This window comes from Anas acuta, chromosome 12 (assembly GCF_963932015.1).
Source record: "Anas acuta chromosome 12, bAnaAcu1.1, whole genome shotgun sequence".
Lineage (NCBI taxonomy): Eukaryota > Metazoa > Chordata > Aves > Anseriformes > Anatidae > Anas > Anas acuta.
Window position 1 is genome coordinate 21,801,216 of NC_088990.1, and position 22,064 is coordinate 21,823,279.

Genomic DNA, 22,064 nt, shown 5'->3' on the forward strand with positions numbered 1-22,064 from the left:
CTCTTCCCAAACATGGAAGAAAATGTCATTTGGATATATCTCACCACATTTTTGACTCAAAAATCAATATATACACAAAAGATCAGATATGAGATAAAAAATCTGTTCTGTAAACATATATTGCTATTCACTTCATTGTTGTTTTAAAAAACAACCTTTTCATTATAAAGAGACCTTTTCCCACCTTTCTTATCATAGGTGTGCCTTGAGAAAATGGAAGACATCCAGTTGGCTATGGTTATTGCTCGTTTATACGAATCGGAGTTTGAAACCTCTGCCACATACACCTCCATTCTTCATGAAAAAATTTTGGGTTGCCATAAGGATGGAACTGGGTTCAGCTGTACTAAATTGCATTCCGATCCATTTCTGAGAAGCATTGCATACTGGATAATGAAAGATTACACTAGAGCACTGGACACTTTATTGGAACAAACACCTAAAGATGACGATGAAAACCCAGGTAAGGAGAAAACATTAATGTGATGGAATTATCTAAGACAGAGTAGAGAAGGGGTAATACTTTCTGTGTATGCACGTACTCCCTTTTCTTGAAATGCAATTATGCTGAAATCATTAATTGGATTATATACTAGCCCACTCAATTTCTTCATTTTTTTTCCCCAATTTCTTCCAGGAGCTTCTCTCCAACCCCCCTGTATTGAACTTAGTTTTGCTGTCAGATAAACTCTGGAGGGCCTTCCTTGTTTGGTACTTCCCTATAATACCTCTCTACTACTTAGTGCTGGCTAGTCTTTTCCAGCAGACTTCAAGTTCTCATTCTTGCTTCTAGGAATCACCATTGTCAAGCAGGGCTTCCTATCCTGTCTCTTTTGAGATTAATGTTAAGTGACAGAGAGGTGGCTCCATACATTTCTATAGTATATTCCCTATCCTAGGAAAATATCCACCTGGCCTTATCAGCTTCTTGTAGGCTTAGATGAGTGGAATATAGCAGCGAAGCAAATGTGAGTATTTCTTATCTTTCTACTCATCCAACTCATACCTTTAATCTTTTTTTGTGGGGAGTAAGTAATACTTTTGCTTTGTTTTGGCAACTAGACCCCAAACTGTCTTTGGTTTTGTGTTTTGATACATCTTTGTAATGCAGGAAATACTGCAAAGCAAAATAATACCATTTGAAAGCCATTGTCAATAGATGTCATATCTGTTTAATTCCTTAGTTATTGTCAAGTCATGCAATCCTGTGGTATTCAGTTTTTACAATTATCTTCGCACCCACCCTTTGCTCATCCGAAGATACTTCAGCTCACCAGAAGGGACTTTGGCCACCTTAGGTCTAAAAACTGAAAAAAGCTTTGTTGATAAAATTAATCTTATAGAAAGAAAATTATTCTTCACTACTGCAAATGCTCACTTTAAAGTGGGTTGTCCTGTGCTAGCCCTTGAAGTTCTTTCCAAAATTCCCAAAATAAGAAAAAAGTCTACTATACCTACAGAAAAAAATTTATCTAGTCCTCCAATACAGGCTGGTATTCAAGATTCCAAAGCCCAATGGGGTGGTGCTGGAAGTGGTGATATAGACTGGTCAAAGCCAATTCCAACTTCCTTTGCGCTGGAGGGTACTGTTGAATCTTCAGCACAATTTGACTGGAGTCAGCCAGCAGTAAAATTTGATGATGAGCCTCTTACCCTTGACTGGGGTGAAGACAAAAGTGAGTCAGACGATGAGGATAAGGATGTTGGCATAATGATGAAAAATTCAAAATCCAGTTCTGAGAATGAAGAACAAGATAAGAAAACCTTAGACATTAACGTCTCACAAACACCACATGGAGAGATTTCTGATATTGGAGACACTGAGGTTGATGTTATTGCTGAACAACTCAAGTTCAGAGCCTGTTTGAAGATCCTAATGACTGAACTGAGGACTTTGGCTACAGGTTATGAGGTAGATGGAGGAAAACTCCGATTTCAGCTGTACAACTGGCTTGAAAAAGAGATTGCTGCTATGCATGAAATATGCAACCATGAAGCAGGTGGCAAAGACTACTGTAAAACATATACCAAAGTAAATGGGGATCTACTTGATCATGAGGATATTATGGATAAGCCAGACATTGGTTCCTATGAACGGCACCAGATAGAACGACGTAGGTTACAAGCAAAACGAGAACATGCCGAAAGACGGAAGTGGTGGCTGCAGAAGAACCAAGCTCTTCTAAGAGTTTTTCTAAGTTATTGTAGTCTTCATGGGGCACAAGGTGGTGGTTTAGCATCTGTAAGAATGGAGCTGAAATTTTTGCTGCAAGAGTCACAGCAGGTAAAGCAAATTAAACTAATTTCCTTTAACAAGTCTGAACAGTTCTGGACCGACAGTTTTGTCAAATGCTTATGTTTGTGCCTAGATAGATACCTCATGTTCTGCAAGTCTAATGTGTTTGGGGTGAGAACTTGGTATATTAGAGTTTTTTGTATCCATATCCCGGTTATTTGGTTCTTCAGAATCTGTTAGGGGATTACGTTACCTGTAATTATAGTACATAAATGTTGCTGTATATATAGTAGCTGCAGCATTATATTTATGTTGCAATGAAATTATTATATAGGTCCTTCGAATATTGTGATCAAAACTGTAAGTTAAATTCACAGTTGATGAAGTATGATAAAATCTCATTCTCTACACCACTGCAAATCAATGCAAGGGGGCTATAAGGGGTGAGATCTTAGTGTCAAGGCTCAACAAATAATACCAATTCAGACGGTGTAGTGCACCCTTTTACTATATTATGGCATTTTCTACATTTATTTCATACAGAATAGATATTTTCCAGCAAATGTTAGTGACTAGTCTGAGCAAATACTCTGATAATGGGCAAATCACTTAACTGGCTCCAGTCCCAGGTTCTTCACATTTAAAACAGGAGCGATAGTTGACTGTTTTGGTGGTGGTGGACTTAGTCTGTCATTTTAAAAGGCGGGGGAGAAGGGATGACAAAAACCCTGTTCTTTTCCACTTGAGAAATGCAGATTAGTGCAAATTTGGCTTTTATTATTAAACTCAGATCAGTCACTACTATGTCAACCCATGCTACTTACTACAAATGCACATCTAGTTACTGTTTCTAAGTAGACAATCCCAACACTCCTTAATGAACTACATAAAAATACTTCTCCTGCACTAAATCAAAAAGTGTTCTAGCAAACTTGGCTATAAGGTCATTTGTGTTTTTGCAGTAAATAAGAATTAACTGAGTAGATGTCAGTGAAAGAGAATAAATAACCCTGGAAAAAGTATAAATAAAATTACTGTTTTTTGTTGATGTTGTTTGTTTGTTCTCAAAGTAATCATTTTAAATGCAATCTTTTCTTTTAAACAGGAAACTACTGTAAAACAACTTCAGTCTCCACTTCCATTACCCACAACGCTACCATTGCTTTCTGCAAGCATAGCATCCACGAAAACTGTGATAGCTAATCCTGTGCTGTATTTAAACAACCACATCCATGATATTCTTTACACTATTGTGCAGATGAAATCACCACCACATCCTAATATTGAAGACGTCAAGGTAACGAAAACAGTTCTCAGAAAAGGCTAAATGATTATTTATAAAATGGCATTAAAATACGCCCACGGAAATAGCATATGAGTTAACTTTTCAGCACTTACCCCTTTCACAATAATGGCCTTCTCACTTAAGCCTAATGAACTGAAAATGGTAGATAACCACGTGTTTTCTGACATATTTTGGAATCTAGTTAGTTCTCTTTCATCCAAATTCTGGTCAGTCATTCTCAGGAAAATATTCCAAGTTTGGATGTTCACTAAAGTACTGAATTCTTGCTCTTAATCATGATCCTATAACTGTCATCATCCAAGGTAAATCCGGTAGGGAGATTATGAAAGTAGAGATGCGAGGCTGTAAGATATAGCTTTCTCGTAGTATAGTAACTATAAATCTTACTCCAGCACAAATTTCTCCAGTTGTACTGATTTTCCTGGAATTGTGATGAATTACTTATCTGGCTCCACACCCTACAGTGAATAAAGTCTGTTCAGATTCATTAAGTAGACGGAGAAAAAAGCCAAAGAGCCCAAGACTATTGCATCGTTAATTAGTAAGATGCTAAATCATTAGGTTGTTCATTTAGATCAGTACTCATAGTCATTAAATGAATTTGATTTTCTATTGACTAGATGAAAGTAGAGAAGAAATAGGAAACTAAGTGGGTTGTCCCATTGCAAGTCAAAGATTTCTAAAACTGTAACCCAATGTCATTTATTTCTCATTTACTCATTATGCAATAATAAGCATCTTTTTAACTCTAAAAACTCACATTTCACATGCATTTTTATTTAAAAGAGAATTCAGAGAAAACTGACACTTACTGCAAAACTCTTTAGATAATTTATATCTTTAATCTGAGATCTAACATCTTATTAAATAGATGGTAGGAAAAGATGGAAACAAAGAATTGATTTTAAAAAAAGCTTACAGGCTTACATTTTTAGCAGTTTCACATTACCATTTTCATCACACTTTGGATTCCATCAGACTTTCCAAGAAATTTTTGCATTTCTTCTTCTATTTAAGAACTGGAGCGTTTCTGCTGCATTGCAAGGCAATAACAGAGTACTATTCTTGTTACTGAGAGACTTTTGAAAAAAATTAAGCATATGACTGAGGTGAAAACAAGATTATATATAAAATAAAATAATCATACAATTATTACACAAACTTTTGTATTACCCATATGAAGCAACTAATACTATATTGAGCTATGATGTCATATAATATGGCTTCCAAGAACCATTCCTACTATAGAAATCATTATTACAATATTGTGAGAGTTCTATATAATCAATTATATTGACATAATATTAGAAGGCATAATATTAGAATATGTATGTTTAGATTTTGACTGTTATTGACTAATCTCTATCAACCAGTTGAATTTTTAAAATACTGTATTGTAAACCTAGGGCTATTTTTAATTACCATTTCCTGCACTTGGTTTAAAACTGGGAGATTTCTGCATAACACGTTTTTAAATGCTGTTTAGAAAGAAATATGCTTTACACACCATTTATGTATAATTTATATATAATTTACCAGCTGTTTTTATTTTAGGTGCACACGCTTCATTCTTTAGCAGCTTCACTGTCTGCATCCATTTATCAAGCACTGTGTGACAGCCACAGTTACAGGTACAAATAGAAGTTTTCTTAGAGTCCTACATTTGGAGTATACTTTGTGCATCCAAAATGGAAATTCTTCATGCTTGTGTCTAAGAAAAGCGATTAAATTACTGTGTATGGCTGTAGATAATTATACAGCTTACATTTTGTTAGCTTTGATACTCCAAATCAGTTTTATACAGATAAAATAACAGCAGTTGTTTTTTTTCCAACAAATAACAGGACAATCTGCTGTCACTCTTAAGATGCTTCTGAGAGAACATTTGACTGCTGTTTTCCACAGCACATCATTGCTGTATAGGGGTGTGCAGGAAATATTTGAGCCTAACTTAAGTCAGGTTTCAGAAAGTTTATATTTAAAACTAAAACTGGAAGAGAAAGCTGTAAAGCATACAAAGTTTTAATTTTAAAAAACATTTTGTATTCCATGAAATTATATAACTCTTTACTTATTCTTGTAGAATTTTAAATGTTGCATTTTCTAACTAAAATGAGAAATGTACTATACTTGATTGAAAAAATATTCTAAAATCCTTTCTCATCAGAAAAAAAAAACAAATTGATTTGTATTTAGCAGTCAAACAGAAGCAAATCAGTTTACAGGGATGGTTTATCAAGGACTGCTTTTGAGTGATCGGCGCCGACTGAGGACAGAAAGTATTGAAGAGCATGCAACTCCAAATTCGTCTCCTGCTCAGTGGCCTGGTGAGGCAAAAATAATGGTTATTTTAAACACCACCCACTGGACAAGCTCCACATTTCAATATTTTCTCACTGTTCTGTAATACGTGTATAATAATTTACAGTACAACTTGATGCTAATCTTTCAACCAAATCTGGATGAAATTTGATGGATGATCAATGATGGATAAGTGTTTTGTATTTAGTTCTCAAATTAGTAACAGCCTTTAGCTTCTTCACATATCAAAACAAAAAAAAACTTTATTGCAAAACCTTATTCAAAGAAGAGATGATGATCCTCATGATAAGGTCTGTAAGCTGTTACTTTGTTGTCCTAAAATGTTTTCTTCCAGTCTTTCTCACCCCCAAGCAAAGCTTTTCCATTAGCTGTTTAAACAGTACTGTCTTACATACATGCTTTACTTGCTGTAGCTGTCAAAACAGCTATTTTTGAGTTACTGACATAGATTTAGTATTTTGAAGTCAACTCTGGCAATAGTGCAAGAGGCATCAGTTTCACACGCAAACTGAACTGAGACACAAGTCAGAAGTCCCAGACTAAAGAAGGGTTTTTATTTCAATCTTTATGATTTTAAGAAAAATAATAATAGTATGTTTCATCCAAATAAAAGTATCAAGTGGCTATTAGTCTGTTTACCATAAAAAGTAGAGATGTCACATTGACTTTTTCCCTGTTTATAAACCTACTCATTTAATGCAGAACTTTTCCTCTTCTCTTTGCAGGTGTGAGTTCACTTATAAATCTTTTAAGTTCAGCTCAGGATGAAGATCAACCAAAGTTAAACATTCTTCTTTGTGAAGCTGTTGTAGCTGTCTACCTGAGTCTGCTTATACATGCCATGGCAACCAATTCATGTAATGAATTATTTCGACTAGCAGCCCATCCACTGAACAGCCGAATGTGGGCTGCCGTTTTTGGTGGCGGAGTGAAACTGCTTGTAAAACCTCGAAGACAATCAGAAAATATTCCAGGTACTCTGTTTAAAGGTCATACTAATGATTTGTAACTTTTAGTAACTTATTAGAGAAGATTTTTAAACACAAAAAAACAAGTAAGCATTATTTTAAGTATTTATGGGCAAGAAATCTGTTATGTTAGTAAAAAATCCAAAAAAATGTTAGTCTTTCTCACAGTTGTCCTTTGTAATGGCACCCAGCATATTTTGAATTTACCATTAAAACAATACAGGTACATAGTCTGTACTGAGAGTAGTAGGACTTGCTTTTTCCTGGGCGAACGGGCGGATGAGAGACGGTCTGCGCACGCAGGATTGGTGGAGGGGGATATTGGGAATGCTGGGAAAAATTGGCAGTCAGCTGTCAGCTGTTGAAGAGAGCAGGTCACTTGTACTGTGAACACCTGTCGAAACGCCTCGTCACGGAGAATCATGGAGCGCTTACTGAAGCAGCGATACGCAATCAAATTTTGTGTAAAGCTTGGTAAAATTGGCAAAGAGACTCACGACATGATTAAGGAGGCCTGTGGTGATGCTGCCATGGGTAGATCAAGTGTTTTTGAGTGGCACAAGCTGTTCCGAGAAGGTAGGGAAAGAGTGGAAGATGACGACCGCTCCAGACGCCCTTTGACCAGCAAGACCAACGAAAATGTGAAAGTGAAAAATTTATGTGGAAGTCCTCACAAGACTGCGAAAACACATTGCTCGTGTCCACCCAGCCATCATCAACAATTGGCGGCTGCATCATGACAACGCGCTGATCCACACAGCGTCCCGCGTAGTGGAGTATCTTGCCCAGCACAAGGTGGCAACGCTGCCTCAGTCCCCCACAGCCCCGACTTGGCCCCACCAGACTTTTTCTATTCCTGAGAATAAAATCGACGCTCAAGGGGAAGCATCACGCATCGGTAGAGGCGCTTCAAGAGACCGTGACGAGGGAGCTAAACAGCATTCCGGTCCAGGCGTTCCTGGAGGCATACGAAAACTGGAAAACTTGTTGGCAGCAGTGTGTAGATGCGGAAGGGTGCTACTTTGAAAAATTCTAATCGTTTGTTCTATTCTCATGAATAATTTTTTTTTTTTTAAATGAGTCCTTCTACTTTCAGAACAGACCATGCATTTACTCAGAAGGCAACTTTTTATTTGACCTGAAAATTTAACTGTAGTAGCGGTATTAATTTTAATCAGGACTTGAAGACTGAGCATTTGTTAGGTTAAAAAAAAAAAATCCAGACTTCATCTTTGTGACTGACTGTTGTCACAAAAAACAAGAATGTCAATGGCGTAGAGTTTTTATTTTTATTTTTTTTTATCTCTACTTAGAATGAATATAGAAAGTCTTGGATATAGACTTCTGCATTTAATTACTTTTACACACAACATAGTTTTCTTGGGATTTTTCCTTCAGTTTTTCTAAAACAACGATGAAAAATTTCAGTTCAAGGTAAAGCAAAGTGCTTAAACAGCAAGATAACAGCAATATTGTTAACAGCCAGCCATCACACCAAGTAGTTTTGACAAGTAGTGAAGAAATCAGTGTTGTGACACAGGGAATGTATCCCAGAAGCATGGTAAGCAACCTGCACATGGATTGCTCTGTGTATTTCCCAGTATAAAAGTTTCAGAATTATTAGTATACACCATTATTTTTCTTAATGTAAGAACTGATGGCACTTAGAATGGAATTGCCAGTACTTTTGTGACTCAAACTTGCATTTGATATTAAACTACCAGAAAAATAATTAGTGATGAGTAATTTTAACTCAGATGTTTTGATTCAAACAAGCGTACTAATCATATTTCTTTATGAAACTACTATTAGGTGCTTGCTTATAACACTTTTCAGTGCTTTCAGTCATTATTTTTAGTGAAGAATAGATGGTATAAATCAGTGCTAATACCTAGGTTTTCTGTATGTGAGAGGTAAGCCCTACTGTACATGTATAACTATTGCAGTAACTTGGAAACAAGTTACTTCTAATCTCAATAATTGCTGTCATTGATGACATTATCATACAGTCACCATTGGTCAATTAACATTCTGAATTGCATCATTGTAAGTATTCATCACTTATTTCTCTTTTATGGAGTAAGTTAAGTTTATTTGAGAATAATCATTTTAGGAATGATCATTTATTTTGACAATGTGTTAATATAAACAACTTTTTATAAAAAGTCATATTTTCTTTAAGATGTATTCTGTTTTCCTTTAACCTACAAGCTGCTACAGTTTCTGATGTTTCAGAGGATGTTAATAAAGGTTTGTAAAAACTTGCAGTGTAGATGAATGCTAGCGATGGCTTCTAAAAAAAGTTTTTTAATATCTAACTCCTTTATAATAAAGTAAGTGTAATCTTCAATGTTACCTGCTTAATGACACTTTAAAAGTCTAATTCCACATTTATATTTTGGTAACTATTAAGATGGTCTAAATCATAACATTTTGCAATAGACTTCAGTTGTCACAAAGACTACTCAAATTCTTTTTGCTATCTTAAGAGTTCCTTGACTTATATTTTGAACCACTAATGCTGATTGTGCAGTTTACTGTTTAGTGAAATTTTATATATTGCTTCTATTTCTGAACAGAATATCTTAATTTTTCTGTCTTAAGAAGCTAAATGCTACATCTACTGAAAACTTCATCCAGATAACAAAACGGGTATATTAATATATTGGGTATATCTTATGATATACCCAATGCTACGGTTATTGAATTTATCATAACGGAACTTTTTGTATGATTACACTTAATTTATTTAGGCTGGCTTTGATTCCTGAATTGGTAGAAGTTAGTACCAATAATAATGTTTTAATATTCTTCAATTATAAAATACAACTACTTTGCAAGATGCGATGTTAACATCAGCTTTTCAAATTATCTGAGTTTAGCACCACCTCTTCCTTCAGAAGAAATGGATAAACATCGTCGTCGTTTTAATATGAGAATGCTCGTGCCAGGAAGACCAGTAAAAGACAGCACTGTACCACCACCTGTGCCTGCAGAAAGACCCTCTTACAAAGAAAAATTCATCCCTCCAGAGCTCAGCATGTGGGACTACTTTATGGCAAAGGTAATTTAAAATGGAAAATATAAGTTCATAGAATCACAGAATATCCCGAGTTGGAAGGGACCCATAAGGATCATCAAGTTCAGCTCCTGGCACCGCACAGGTCTGCCCAAAATTTTAGGCCAGGTGACTAAGTGCACAGTCCAAATGCTTCTTAAATTCAGACAGGCTTGGTGCAGTGGCTACTTCACTGGGGAGCCTGTTCCAGTGTGCAACCACCCTCTCGGCGAAGAACCTCTTCCTGCTGTCCAGCCTAAACCTCCCCTGCCTCAGCTTGACACCATTCCCTCGGGTCCTGTCACTGATGATTATGGAGAATAGGTCAGGGCCTTCCTCTCCACTCCCCCTCGGGAGGAAGTTGTAGACAGTTACAGTTACAGTTACTTTTGTGAAGTTACAGTTCACAAAAGAGTATTTCTACTCCCTTAAGTTCTATAGGACAAAAATAATGTGAAATTTTTCAGTGCTCTTCATAGTAAGCTGCATCATCTTAAAAAGCTTTATCTTAATAAAAGATAGAGTCTCAAGTCTGTTACTTGCCTCAGATCTGTTACTTAACTTTCAAAACAGGGCTCTTGCTAATAATAGAGATAAACACTGTTCCTGTTGCTACTTGTTTGTTGTTTTTTTTAGGGAACCTTATTTATATGTTAAGTTGTTGTCATTGTCAAAGAGTTTAAATGATACCTAAACTAAAAGAGTTTAAAGAGATCAGAAAACTACTTTTAAAGCAGACTTCTATTTTGTGTTGCAGCCATTTCTTCCTTTGTCAGACAGCGGTGTAATATATGATTCTGACGAAAGCATTCATAGTGATGAGGAAGAGGATGATGCTTTCCTCTCTGACATACAGATCCAGGAACACAAAGATGCCAATTCTTACAGGTTAGAAGAGATTGCTACTGTTTTAGAATAATAATGTCACGTGCTTACCTTCTCTTCCAAATTAAAGAACATATAGGTCTTCTACACACTCCACAGGTTCAGTTGAGTATTTTTAGTGCCATGGTTAGATGTACCGCTGTCAGTGGGATTACAGGAGCAACAAATTTTGATCACAGTAACAAACATTTCCCCATTTGCTTTCCCGAAGAAATTGGGATTAGCAAATCAGAGCTGTGTTTTGGATTTTCTTGGTGGGAAGGGAAACAAACAAGAAATACCCGAAGAAGAAGACAAGTAATACCTGTCGTCTTTTAAGACACAAGGAGCATGAGCTACTACAATGCCAGCTCTAGACAGATGTTTCAGAAAACTGATTCAAGTGTGATTGATCCTTAGTTCTTGAATTACAGACAGATTAAGAGAAAATGTTGCAAGATAAAATGGAATATAACAGATGAACTTAGCATTATAAAAGTGGAGAAAAAATATGTCTTTTTAAAATCTGTTCTACTTTTCAATTCCCTCTTTAGTCCTTACACTCTACAGGCTTTGTAATTTTAGTACCTGTGAGACTCTTTTACTTGGGAAAACTTGTAGCATGAATACCAAATTCAAGCAATTGCTTGTCTGTTTCATTTTGATTTAACTGGAGAATTTCAGGAGGTATTTCAGGAGGCTTGTACTTAATTCACATTCTTGCAGAAGCTCACATGTGCACACTCTTTTATATGATGTGATATGTTTTTTATGGAAAATAATTCAATAATCTTAAATTTATAAAGAGAAAGTGATGCTGACTGTTATGGGGGGGGGGGGGGACAGCCTTAAATTGCGTAGTTGATAGATGTCTTTCTCTACGTGTCTGTTAAATTTAAAAACCTCGGTGAACCATCTCTGCTGTTTTTCTCATCTGTGTATTAGATAGAAGGAAAAAAAAATCTGTTCTGCAGACAGATATGTTAGTGTTGTTTTAGCACAACTAAAACTATTCTTTTTATACAGCTGGGCTCTTCTGCATCTGACAATGGTAAAACTAGTTCTGCACAATATTAAGAACTTCTTTCCTATTGCTGGTCTGGAATTCATTGGTACGTGAAATTCAGTTTAACATTTTAGTTTTCTTAACAAGTGTCTTTCTGTCAGACTTTACTTTTAAATACATCTATTTTACTTTTTATTTTAAAATTTATGTAATTTAAAACACTATTTGTGACAGTTGCAAACAAATACATTTTCTTTGAAGATTTTTTTTAATTACTATTATTCTACTTTTTTTTAATATGTGCTGTAAGTTATATTATTTTTTCTCTAAGTCTTACTTTTTTAATATTTCTGTTTAGATCTACCTGTAACATCACCATTAGGCATTGCTGTAATAAAAAATTTGGAACACTGGGAACAGATTCTTCAAGACAGAATGGACCAGTTTGAAGGCCCACCGCCAAACTACATTAACACTTATCCTAGTGACCTTGGAGTAGGTGCAGGACCAGCTATTCTCCGCAATAAAGCAATGATTGAACCTGAAAATACACCATTCAAGTAAATATTTTTTCCCTAGAAGAAAAAACATATTCCTTGACATATTAAAGATTACTTCCCCCTAAAGCTAAACAGCCAAATGAAGCTTAGCTAGATCTTAGTTCCAGACAATGCTTTACAGAAACCATTTTCCTGTGTCCCTATGTGACTTCTTATGCAGCCATCTCCTGCAGCTGCTTTTCTTATTCTGCTGCACTTTTCTCAGCTGCATTAAGAAAGGAAAATAAGAAGGAAAGAGGAGTTCTTGGAGGACGACAAATCGAGGGCATTAGCTCCTGCTAGGAAGACGCTATTCAACCTCTTTTGCTACTCCTCCAGTAGTAGCTATCTCCCACCCTACCTCAGCAACAAAAGTTATATAGTATATGCAGATGTCAATAGGAGAAGAGAAAAAGAGTTGCAGTACAGTCCTTATAAAGTCAATCCTCCTATGTTGGACCTGTGTCATGCTTGCAGGTATCTTTAAATGCAGATGTTGAAGGATATTTCCAACTCAAAAATAGTTTTGCTTTTCTCCATATACTAAAAAACAACTTTTTTTTTTTTTGTTAACTATATGTGACTAAATATGAGATATATAATTTGCATGGTTGGTACTGTAGGATTTTAAGATATTCTAACAGATGTAAAAAGAAAAAAATACATCCCTTGATATTTTCCATGTACAAATTAGAATTTAAATTTGGAATTTCATTTATAGTAATTTGGAGTCATTCTCCAAATTTAGGGATGGATGGGGGGATGTTATCTACCTTTAAATAAACAGAAGTCTTTTTCTTTTTCCTGCATCATCCAGATCAAAGGATTATTCAGCTCTTCCAGCAAAAAGGCTATGGCATTTTCTTGTGAAGCAAGAACTTCTTCAGGAGACCTTCATAAGATACATATTCACAAAGAAAAGAAAGCAAAGTGAGGTAAACAAAGCATATAACTTTATTTTATTTTTTTTAAGAAAGCTCAGTTATAACTGTTCTTCAGTCTCTTCAGCATCTTTTAAATTTTCTTCCAATTTTTATTGGCATTTCAATTTCTTTCATTTTACAGTGTTTTTCATTTAGTCAACATGACTATCATGTTGTTTATTGAAATACTAACTGAACCAAATATTTTTAGACAAGACATATTTCACCTTACCTTTATGTATTTGAATACTGTCCTAGTAAAGAAAAATAACATTTACAATAAAGGTAACAAGTAAATAAACTTGAGTATTCATATATTTTTTGTTGTCATATTGAAAAATAAATTTCAATGAGCTATTACTTTGTGTATATGTATATATGCATGAGTAATATATACATATAAAAGTAATATTATATAATAATATATAATATGGGGTTTTATGAATTGTACCAGTTACAACTGTAATGAGTTGTAATTGTAAATTTTAACCAACACCAGTACCATACAGAATAACTATACTATTTAATATCTTTAAGGTTTCTTGTAAGTATGGAGTTTGTGTGTGCATTACTCCTCCATTTATTTGCTATATCATACATTTTGTGTTCATCTAGGAGGCATTACATTTTAAGTGAGTTTGTTTAGATTGCTGTCATAGTTCCTGTGCCTTTTATAAGAAGTTAATAATACATTTGTCATCATTTGCTTACAGAGTGGCCTTTAAAATCTAGTTTGGAATGTTTCATTCTTTTTTATATTTGTTTGTGCATGTGTTTTGTGTTTGTGACTGTGTGATGTTATGTAGTCTGTAGAAGATCGTGTGGAGCAGGTCAAACAAAACTGCGTAGCAGAAGATCACAAAAACAAGGTAGTATCCCTTCTCCCAAACCTCCAGCACATTCTTAAAAGTTCTGTGGAACTGGCTTTTCTTTCTCTAATGTGACTAACAGAAGCTATGTGTTCTGTGTAGTCTGTGTGGCAGGCTTTTAATCAGTGAATGAATTAACTTTGGATGTCCTATAATTGGGATGAGTGAACACCTTGTAAACAGTGTTGCGCACACAACTTTGTGTTTCTTACACTCAGACATAACTTCTGACTTTTAGATCACCAAAGCATATGATAATTCTAAAGTTTGCTTCCTAAACAATGCTGAGGCCACTGAACTTTTCTTGCATGAATTTTGTATCGACTTTTGCAGTCTGAATGTACCACTACAAAATGGATTTTCACTCTAAGTAAAATTTCTCATAAATGTTTTGTAGGTTGAAGCAGATCTTGGCTACCCTGGAGGAAAAGCAAAAATCATTCACAAAGAATCAGATATGATAATGGCATTTGCAGTTAATAAAGTAAGCCTTAAATATTACTAGGATGTGCAATAAATATTAATTAAAGTTAGTATAAGTTTTTTATTTGTTCTGCATAGGCAAACAGCAATGAAATTGTTTTGGCATCTACACACGATGTTCAAGAACTTGATATTTCAGCTCTACTTGCTGCTCAGTCATTTATATGGATTGGGGAAGAATATGACAGAGAGTCTAAAAGGTAGGATTATTTCTTTGTGGTTATAGTAAGAGTTTACCGTGAGGCTGGGTATATAGTTATAGTAAATGTTGACTGTACACAAAAGAATGTTAATTGGATAATCTTCAGGTGTTTTTAGATTACATTCCAAAGGAGTAGTGGTGAGGGAAGGGAAAAGGATATTGCTATGTTCTACACATGATAAAAATAAGATTTTGAGGGGTTTAACTATATTGGGCTTGTCTGCACTGTTCAGTGAAGTAAACTCCTGTGATGCATAAGCTACTAAAGGAAGCACTACCTCAGAAACACTTGCAGTTGCATCGTTGCAGTGTTGAGGCTACTTGTGGTAGCTGGTGCTAGCTGTCTAGTGCAACAGCCTGAGCTACAGTCAGCTACTACCATTATCATGGTGAGAAGCGTGAATGTGTCAGCTGCAGCAAGCACTTACTTGCGCTACACCTCATTGCACAGAATAGATACACAGGTCATCAACTTTGGATGCTGTATTTTCTTCTGTCCATACTCTTATCAGCAATGTTCTCCTCAAGGGAGCTTGTATTCTCAGCATCTACCATGGTTGGAATCATCTGTGGAGGTTAAAAATTGATATATTGATAATAATTGATATAAATTAAATATAAATTGATATAAATATAAATCGATATATTTGGAGCATTCGGAAAATGTTTGTATAATGTAAGTGTAGGAATTGTGCAATTATTGTCTCATTATAATTACTTCCTCTGCCCACTGCCATTGGGCTCTAAACCATGAGATAAGCAAACAACATTGATAGCAAAGAAGCATTTTTTTAAAGCAAAACTTGCCGTGTTTTGTTTTGTTTTGTTTTTTACAGTTCTGATGATATTGACTTTCGTGGTTCTACCACAACACTAACACAGTCAACTGCGCCATCTTTTGGAGTGAATCAGATACAACCATCTTCATCTATGCCATGGTTAGGCAGTGGTCAAACTAGCACTGGAGCTGGCGTGGTAAGTACTTTTGTTTCATGCAGCTCTGGACACTATTATTATTTTTTTGCTGTATTATTTAGTAAAGTCCTGGAGTATATAAATCATGTTACTGTTAATTCAGTGTTGACATAAAAGGCCTGCAGTGACCAAGACCTGACAAAACTAAGTATTTTCGTGTAGATCGTGGCATAGAGTTATTGGAATTTAGAAAAAAAATGGGACAGTCAAGTTTTTCTTACGGAACCTTTGAGGAGCTAGGACTAGCAGTTTTTCAAAAAAAAAATGAAAAAAAGACCTTGCTTTGGGACTAATATCAGAAGTATTGCATCAGATCTCTGTACAATAAAAGATAACATGATCTGAAATTTCATGACCGAAAATCTAAAATCTAAATCAACTAGACATAATTAGCTACAAATAATGTTAGTTTACAAGCTTTTTATCGGGGGGGGACATTTACATATAGTAGAATAGTTGAATAATGTGTTTGTGTCTTATCTTGATTTTTACTTTAAAATTATTTTTATTTCATTTTTTTTATGAAGCTTATTAAAAGAAATCTGAATAATGTCAAGAGAATGGCTTCACATCCAGTCCATCAGTATTGTAAGTAAATCAGAATTTCCAGTATGAAGCAAATAGTTTTTATATTATTCTGTATTAATGAACGTCTGTTTTTGATCTCAGATCTTACAGGAGCACAAGATGGTAGTGTTCGAATGTTTGAGTGGACGAGGCCACAGCAATTGGTGTGCTTCCGACAGGCTGGGAATGCCAGGGTTACAAGAATGTATTTCAATTCACAGGGCAATAAGGTAGGTACAATTTAGGATTTTAAATTTCACTATTCATAAAAGAACACATTTGATAGTGCTGTGACCTCTAAAACAGTTCTAATTGATAACACACAAAACTCGTAAGATGGCATAACCAGTATGATTTAATTTTCGCTGCGTACGGAAGCTTTATAATAAACAATGACCTTTATACTCCCTTCTTTTCTATCAGCTTCATGCTGATACATGTGGGGTTATATTAATACAAAGCAAGATTTTCAGTAATCTCCACTGTCTTTACACCTCAAGAGTAAAATCTATTGCAGGAGAAATGCACTGATTTATATCAGCTTGACTGTCTTCTCTTACCTGTCCCTTCCTAAAAGAACTATTTATTCCCTTCATAGTCTAAGCACTCTCAAAACAATTTATTCTCAAACTCTCTCTCTCACACACACACACATATTTAATCCCTCTAAAATTTAACTGATATCATTTACAAGACGTATCTGAAGCCTCCTTCCTGCTGTCCCCATAAAGGAAGTCTAATGTGATTCACTCAAAAGGGAACTTCCAGGGACTGTCAAGCCATCTTATCTGTCTGTTAATTTCTGGCTAGTCTTTATTATTAACTACATTTTAAGCAACTCTCAGTATTACATACCCCTTTTTCCCTATTTTCAGTCTTCTTGTCTCCCTTTTCTGAAATCTGTGTTTCTACTTGGAGGGTTTTTTAAATTAAACATTAAAAAAAGTTGAACTTCCCTATTTTGCAGAAGCAAACTTGTATCAGACTAGGTTTAGGTGTTCAAGAAGTGCTTCATACTTGCTTTCTTGCTATGATAAAGTTTTGACAGAATGTGTTACCTAGAAGATATAATTGCAATCCATTAGTTAAAGAGAGTAAATCTACAGTGGAGAGAAATCAAAAAAAAAATACAAAACAGCCACATACTTTGGCCAGAAATGAGCATGAGGTAAACTGCAGTAAAAGATGGACAAAGAGAAGGGAATTGAGAGAAATACCCACCTCCTCAGTTTTTCATATAGTACGTTCTGTTATTTCAAGAAGTCTTGTCCTCTGCATTTTACTGACATAAAATGTAGCTTTTTAATTTCATTATAGTTAAGGGGCATAAAAAGTGAATTAAAGGAATTGGCATGACTGTAAGAAACAACATTTAGAAACAGCATCTATCCCATTTAACAGCATCTATCCCATTTATCTCTCCCATCACATCTTTTTTCAGGTAGCATAAAACCTCTTTTTTTTTAATCAGTGTTTTGATTATGTTTGAAATATTATAATCTAACATCATACAGGAATCAATTTTAAAAAGAATGAATTATCGCTGCTGCTTCACATGGAGGTCGCTCAAGAAGGACTCATGACCAGACAGAGAAAATATGAAAAATAATTCTAAATGTTTCTAAAAACATTTTGTAAAACATTTATAACTGTATGGAATATACAGTATAATTGCCATGCATTTGGGTTAATTGGCTCAGTTGTTAATGGTATACTAATGAAACATGATACAATATGGTCTTCCCACAATTGTGTTCAAAATCATGCTTTTATGAGATGCTGTCATGCATCTTACTTTACTAAGCATTTTCAAACAGTCGGGGAGTAAGGATTCGTCTATATTCCGGGACCCAGGGTGCCCTGAGCTGGAGGACCGGGACGGTGGGGATGACAAACTCCCAACCGACCCTGAACGTGTGCGGGATTTGCTACTCCACCTGGATCCTTACAAGTCCATGGGTCCGGATGGGATTCATCCCCGGGTGCTGAAAGAGCTGGCGGACGTCATCGCAGAACCTCTCTCAATTATTTTTCAACAATCCTGGGAGTCTGGAGAGGTCCCGGTAGACTGGAAGCTGGCAAATGTTGTGCCGATTTTCAAGAAGGGTCAGAAAGAAGACCCTAGCAATTACAGGCCTGTCAGTCTCACGTCAGTGCCTGGTAAAATCATGGAGAAGATGGTTCTCGAACTTATTGAGGCGCACCTGGGGGACAAAGCAGTCATTGGTCCCAGCCAGCATGGGTTTGTGAAGGGTAGGTCCTGCCTAACTAACCTGATTTCCTTTTATGATAAGATCACCCGTATGGTGGACCAAGGGAAACCAGCTGATGTGATTTTTTTGGACTTCAGCAAGGCTTTTGACATGGTTTCCCATAGGATCCTACTGGACAAAATGTCCACCATACAGCTAAATAAAAACATCATACGATGGGTGAGCAATTGGCTAACGGGCAGGGCCCAAAGGGTTATGGTGAATGGCACTGCGTCAGGCTGGCGGGCGGTCACTAGTGGGGTCCCTCAAGGCTCCATTTTAGGGCCAGTACTTTTCAATATTTTTATAAACGATCTGGATGTAGGAATAGAAGGTATTTTGAGCAAGTTTGCTGATGACACCAAACTTGGAGGAGTTGTGGACTCGAATGAGGGTGGAAAGGCCTTGCAGAGGGATCTGGATAGGTTGGAGAGCTGGGCGATCGCCAACCGCATGAAGTTCAATAAGAGCAAGTGCTGGGTCCTGCACCTGGGATGGGGAAACCCTGGCTGCACGTACAGACTGGGCGATGAGACGCTGGAGAGCAGCCTAGAAGAGAGGGATCTGGGGGTCGTGGTAGACAGAAAGTTGAATATGAGCCGGCAGTGTGCCCTGGCAGCCAGGAGGGCCAACCGTGTCCTGGGGTGCATCAAGCACGGCATCGCTAGTAGGTCAAGGGAGGTGATTGTCCCGCTCTACTCGGCGCTGGTGCGGCCTCACCTCGAGTACTGTGTGCAGTTCTGGGCACCACAGTATAAAAAGGACATGAAACTGTTGGAGAGTGTCCAGAGGAGGGCTACGAAGATGGTGAAAGGCCTGGAGGGGAAGACGTACGAGGAACGGCTGAGGTCACTGGGCCTGTTCAGCCTGGAGAAGAGGAGGCTGAGGGGAGACCTCATCAGAGTCTACAACTTCCTCGTAAGGGGGTGTCGAGAGGCAGGAGACCTTTTCTCCATTAACACCAGCGACAGGACCCGCGGGAACGGGGTTAAGCTGAGGCAGGGGAAGTTTAGGCTTGACATCAGGAGGAAGTTCTTCACAGAGAGAGTGGTTGCACACTGGAACAGGCTCCCCAGGGAAGTGGTCACTGCACCGAGCCTGACTGAATTTAAGAAGAGATTGGACTGTGCGCTTAGTCACATGGTCTGAACTTTTGGGTAGACCTGTGCGGTGTCAAGAGTTGGACTTGATGATCCTTAAGGGTCCCTTCCAACTCAGGATATTCTATGATTCTATGATTCTATAGACTTTAGTGTTTAAAAACAGGATTCAAATGATAAGCTTCCACACTTAGAATGCCTTCAGTTTCAGAAAAGGTTTAGGCATGTAGGAAAGCATTCATCATTAATCATTAAACAATCAGTGCTGAAATGAATTGCCTTTTAATTTGCTTGTTCTATCTGAAAACCATTGTTGTTGATATTTGATGTGTAGGCAGCGGTTTCGTGGGTTTGGTATGTTGGTTTTTTTTTCCCTGAATTCAGCTGTTTGCTGTCATGAAGCAAACATCCAGTAACCAATAAGTTATGCAAATAAATGCATTTCACTCCTTGCAGTGTGGTGTTGCTGATGGTGAAGGATTTCTAAGTATTTGGCAAGTAAACCAAACCACCTCAAATCCTAAGCCCTATCTGGTAAGTATGTAGACAACTTTTTTTTAATTCTTTTTATAGACAAAACTTGAGTCTTCAAGATTTCAGGCAAGCCAAGAGTGTAAGAGTTTCACTGAGGCATTTTTGATTTTGCTGCTTTTTAATTAGCATACTTTACCAGTATGTATGGTTTCAATAATATGTTTTTGGAAAAGTAATCGTAGAAGAGCCATAAGCTACAATGTAATTACAAATACTACCAGCATTACCCTTGATTAAATTAAAAATCAGAACTCACAGTAATGACTTTTTAGCCCCATGACATAGTAGAAGTACACTCTTTTTTTTTTTTTTTTCACTGCTAATTAACTGTACACAAAGACCATGCCTAATTTGAAATTCAGGCTAATGCTATGCTATGTGATTTTTTTTATGTATATAACTCAATTGTTGTATTATATTTTTATACTGTTTATTTAATTCATTACTTCATCCTTTGTATGTGTTTTTTATATGTGTTTTTTAGCTTTTAAAACTTTAAAAGACTGCTTGCAGTATGCTATCAGTAACATCACACTAATAGTAACTTTTGTTGCAGATGACAACTAATAAGATTGCATCTGTGTTTTTGTTTTGTTTATAATAGAGTTGGCAGTGTCACAGTAAAACCACAAGTGACTTTGCATTTATAACCTCTTCAAGTCTAGTTGCCACATCGGGACAGTCCAATGATAACAGGTGTGTTTAAAGATCACCAATCAAAAATTTCACCAAAGCTACCAATTAATGTCCATTAACCCACTGCCTTTCATGCATTAATGTGTGGCTGACATTGCAAGGATCAGCATTATAAGCTTTGTTACAGCTTGGACTTGACAGGTTGTTTCTTTGAATATCATTCCTTCAGTCGTTTGTTTCCCAACTTATAGTTTATATAAGGTATGGTCAACAGCTGACCATTTTTTTCAAGGTGTATTCCAAATACAACTAGTTCTGAGGTGCTGTTGTTGCTAGGGGAGAAATACGTTCAGTAAAGTCAAGGTAATAATTTTTCTCAGAAAAGAGCAACTTGTATAATTTCATGGTATGACCTAGGATTAGTACACGTCTTAAAGGCAGAAATATATAGTCTCCATTGTGAAGGACAAAAGAGCACAGAAAGCAGTAAGCTCTTACGTCTTTATGTGTGCTCTCCAATGACTGCAAAGAGTCAAGGGCTCCTTGTTCAGTTCTACCTTGTAGGCTTTGACACAGAACACAAGCACCCTCTGAGTCATGTCACACCATAAATCACTTCTCAACAAGCCATAATGACTTTTTTTCCCCTTCAGAAATGTGTGCCTATGGGACACGTTGGTTTCATCTGGTAACAGTCTTATACATGGTAAGTGCTGCAGAGAAACTCAGATGTCTTCTTTTCACTGACTCAGGAAATATAGTTTGTGTATGCATTTGGGCCAAGGGGAGAAATTTATGCCGGGGTACTAGTCTAGGAATTTGTGTGCCACATGAGTGCATGCACCAGGACTGATACTATGTAGTCTCCAGCATGATGATATAGAAAAGTATGAAGAAGGGTGATCATACATAAAACTCTATAGAAAAGTATGAAGAAGGGTGATCATACATAAAGCTATTTTCGTGACAATATTAATAAAGCCTGAACTATTTGAATACAGTCCTGAAAAACTAAGCATCTCCATTATTAAAGTTTGAGTGTATGCAGGCTTTCACTTAAACTAGCACTTAATTAATAGATCCACTACTCTACTGAAGTACAGGAGAAAAGACAATTATAGGTAATAGTAGAAGCAACTCAGAAAACATTGTCCATGTTTTTCAGCACTTGGACTAGATTCTTAACAAGATGTTCTATTTGTTCAGGTTCAATAATTTCATCTT

The 22,064-nt window shown here is 36.4% G+C and overlaps 1 protein-coding gene across 5 annotated transcripts in view; it reads left to right on the top strand.

Annotated features, from left to right (window-relative positions):
• The window catches only part of DMXL2 (Dmx like 2), a 58,569-nt gene that overhangs the window by 33,115 nt on the left and 3,390 nt on the right, over nt 1-22,064 (top strand). Inside the window, exons 23-42 of one of the 5 annotated variants that reach the window (XM_068696497.1) lie at nt 199-463; nt 1,185-2,284; nt 3,342-3,533; nt 5,097-5,173; nt 5,739-5,869; nt 6,590-6,838; nt 9,715-9,896; nt 10,648-10,778; nt 11,781-11,866; nt 12,119-12,320; nt 13,117-13,234; nt 14,029-14,091; nt 14,489-14,575; nt 14,653-14,774; nt 15,613-15,751; nt 16,279-16,339; nt 16,421-16,548; nt 20,127-20,204; nt 20,809-20,900; nt 21,494-21,546. In XM_068696497.1, coding sequence (XP_068552598.1) covers nt 199-463; nt 1,185-2,284; nt 3,342-3,533; nt 5,097-5,173; nt 5,739-5,869; nt 6,590-6,838; nt 9,715-9,896; nt 10,648-10,778; nt 11,781-11,866; nt 12,119-12,320; nt 13,117-13,234; nt 14,029-14,091; nt 14,489-14,575; nt 14,653-14,774; nt 15,613-15,751; nt 16,279-16,339; nt 16,421-16,548; nt 20,127-20,204; nt 20,809-20,900; nt 21,494-21,546 — 3,556 coding nt within the window. The remainder of the gene's footprint in view (nt 1-198; nt 464-1,184; nt 2,285-3,341; nt 3,534-5,096; nt 5,174-5,738; nt 5,870-6,589; nt 6,839-9,714; nt 9,897-10,647; nt 10,779-11,780; nt 11,867-12,118; nt 12,321-13,116; nt 13,235-14,028; nt 14,092-14,488; nt 14,576-14,652; nt 14,775-15,612; nt 15,752-16,278; nt 16,340-16,420; nt 16,549-20,126; nt 20,205-20,808; nt 20,901-21,493; nt 21,547-22,064) is intronic. The other 4 variants (XM_068696498.1, XM_068696499.1, XM_068696500.1 and 1 more) reach the window with 4 other exon arrangements.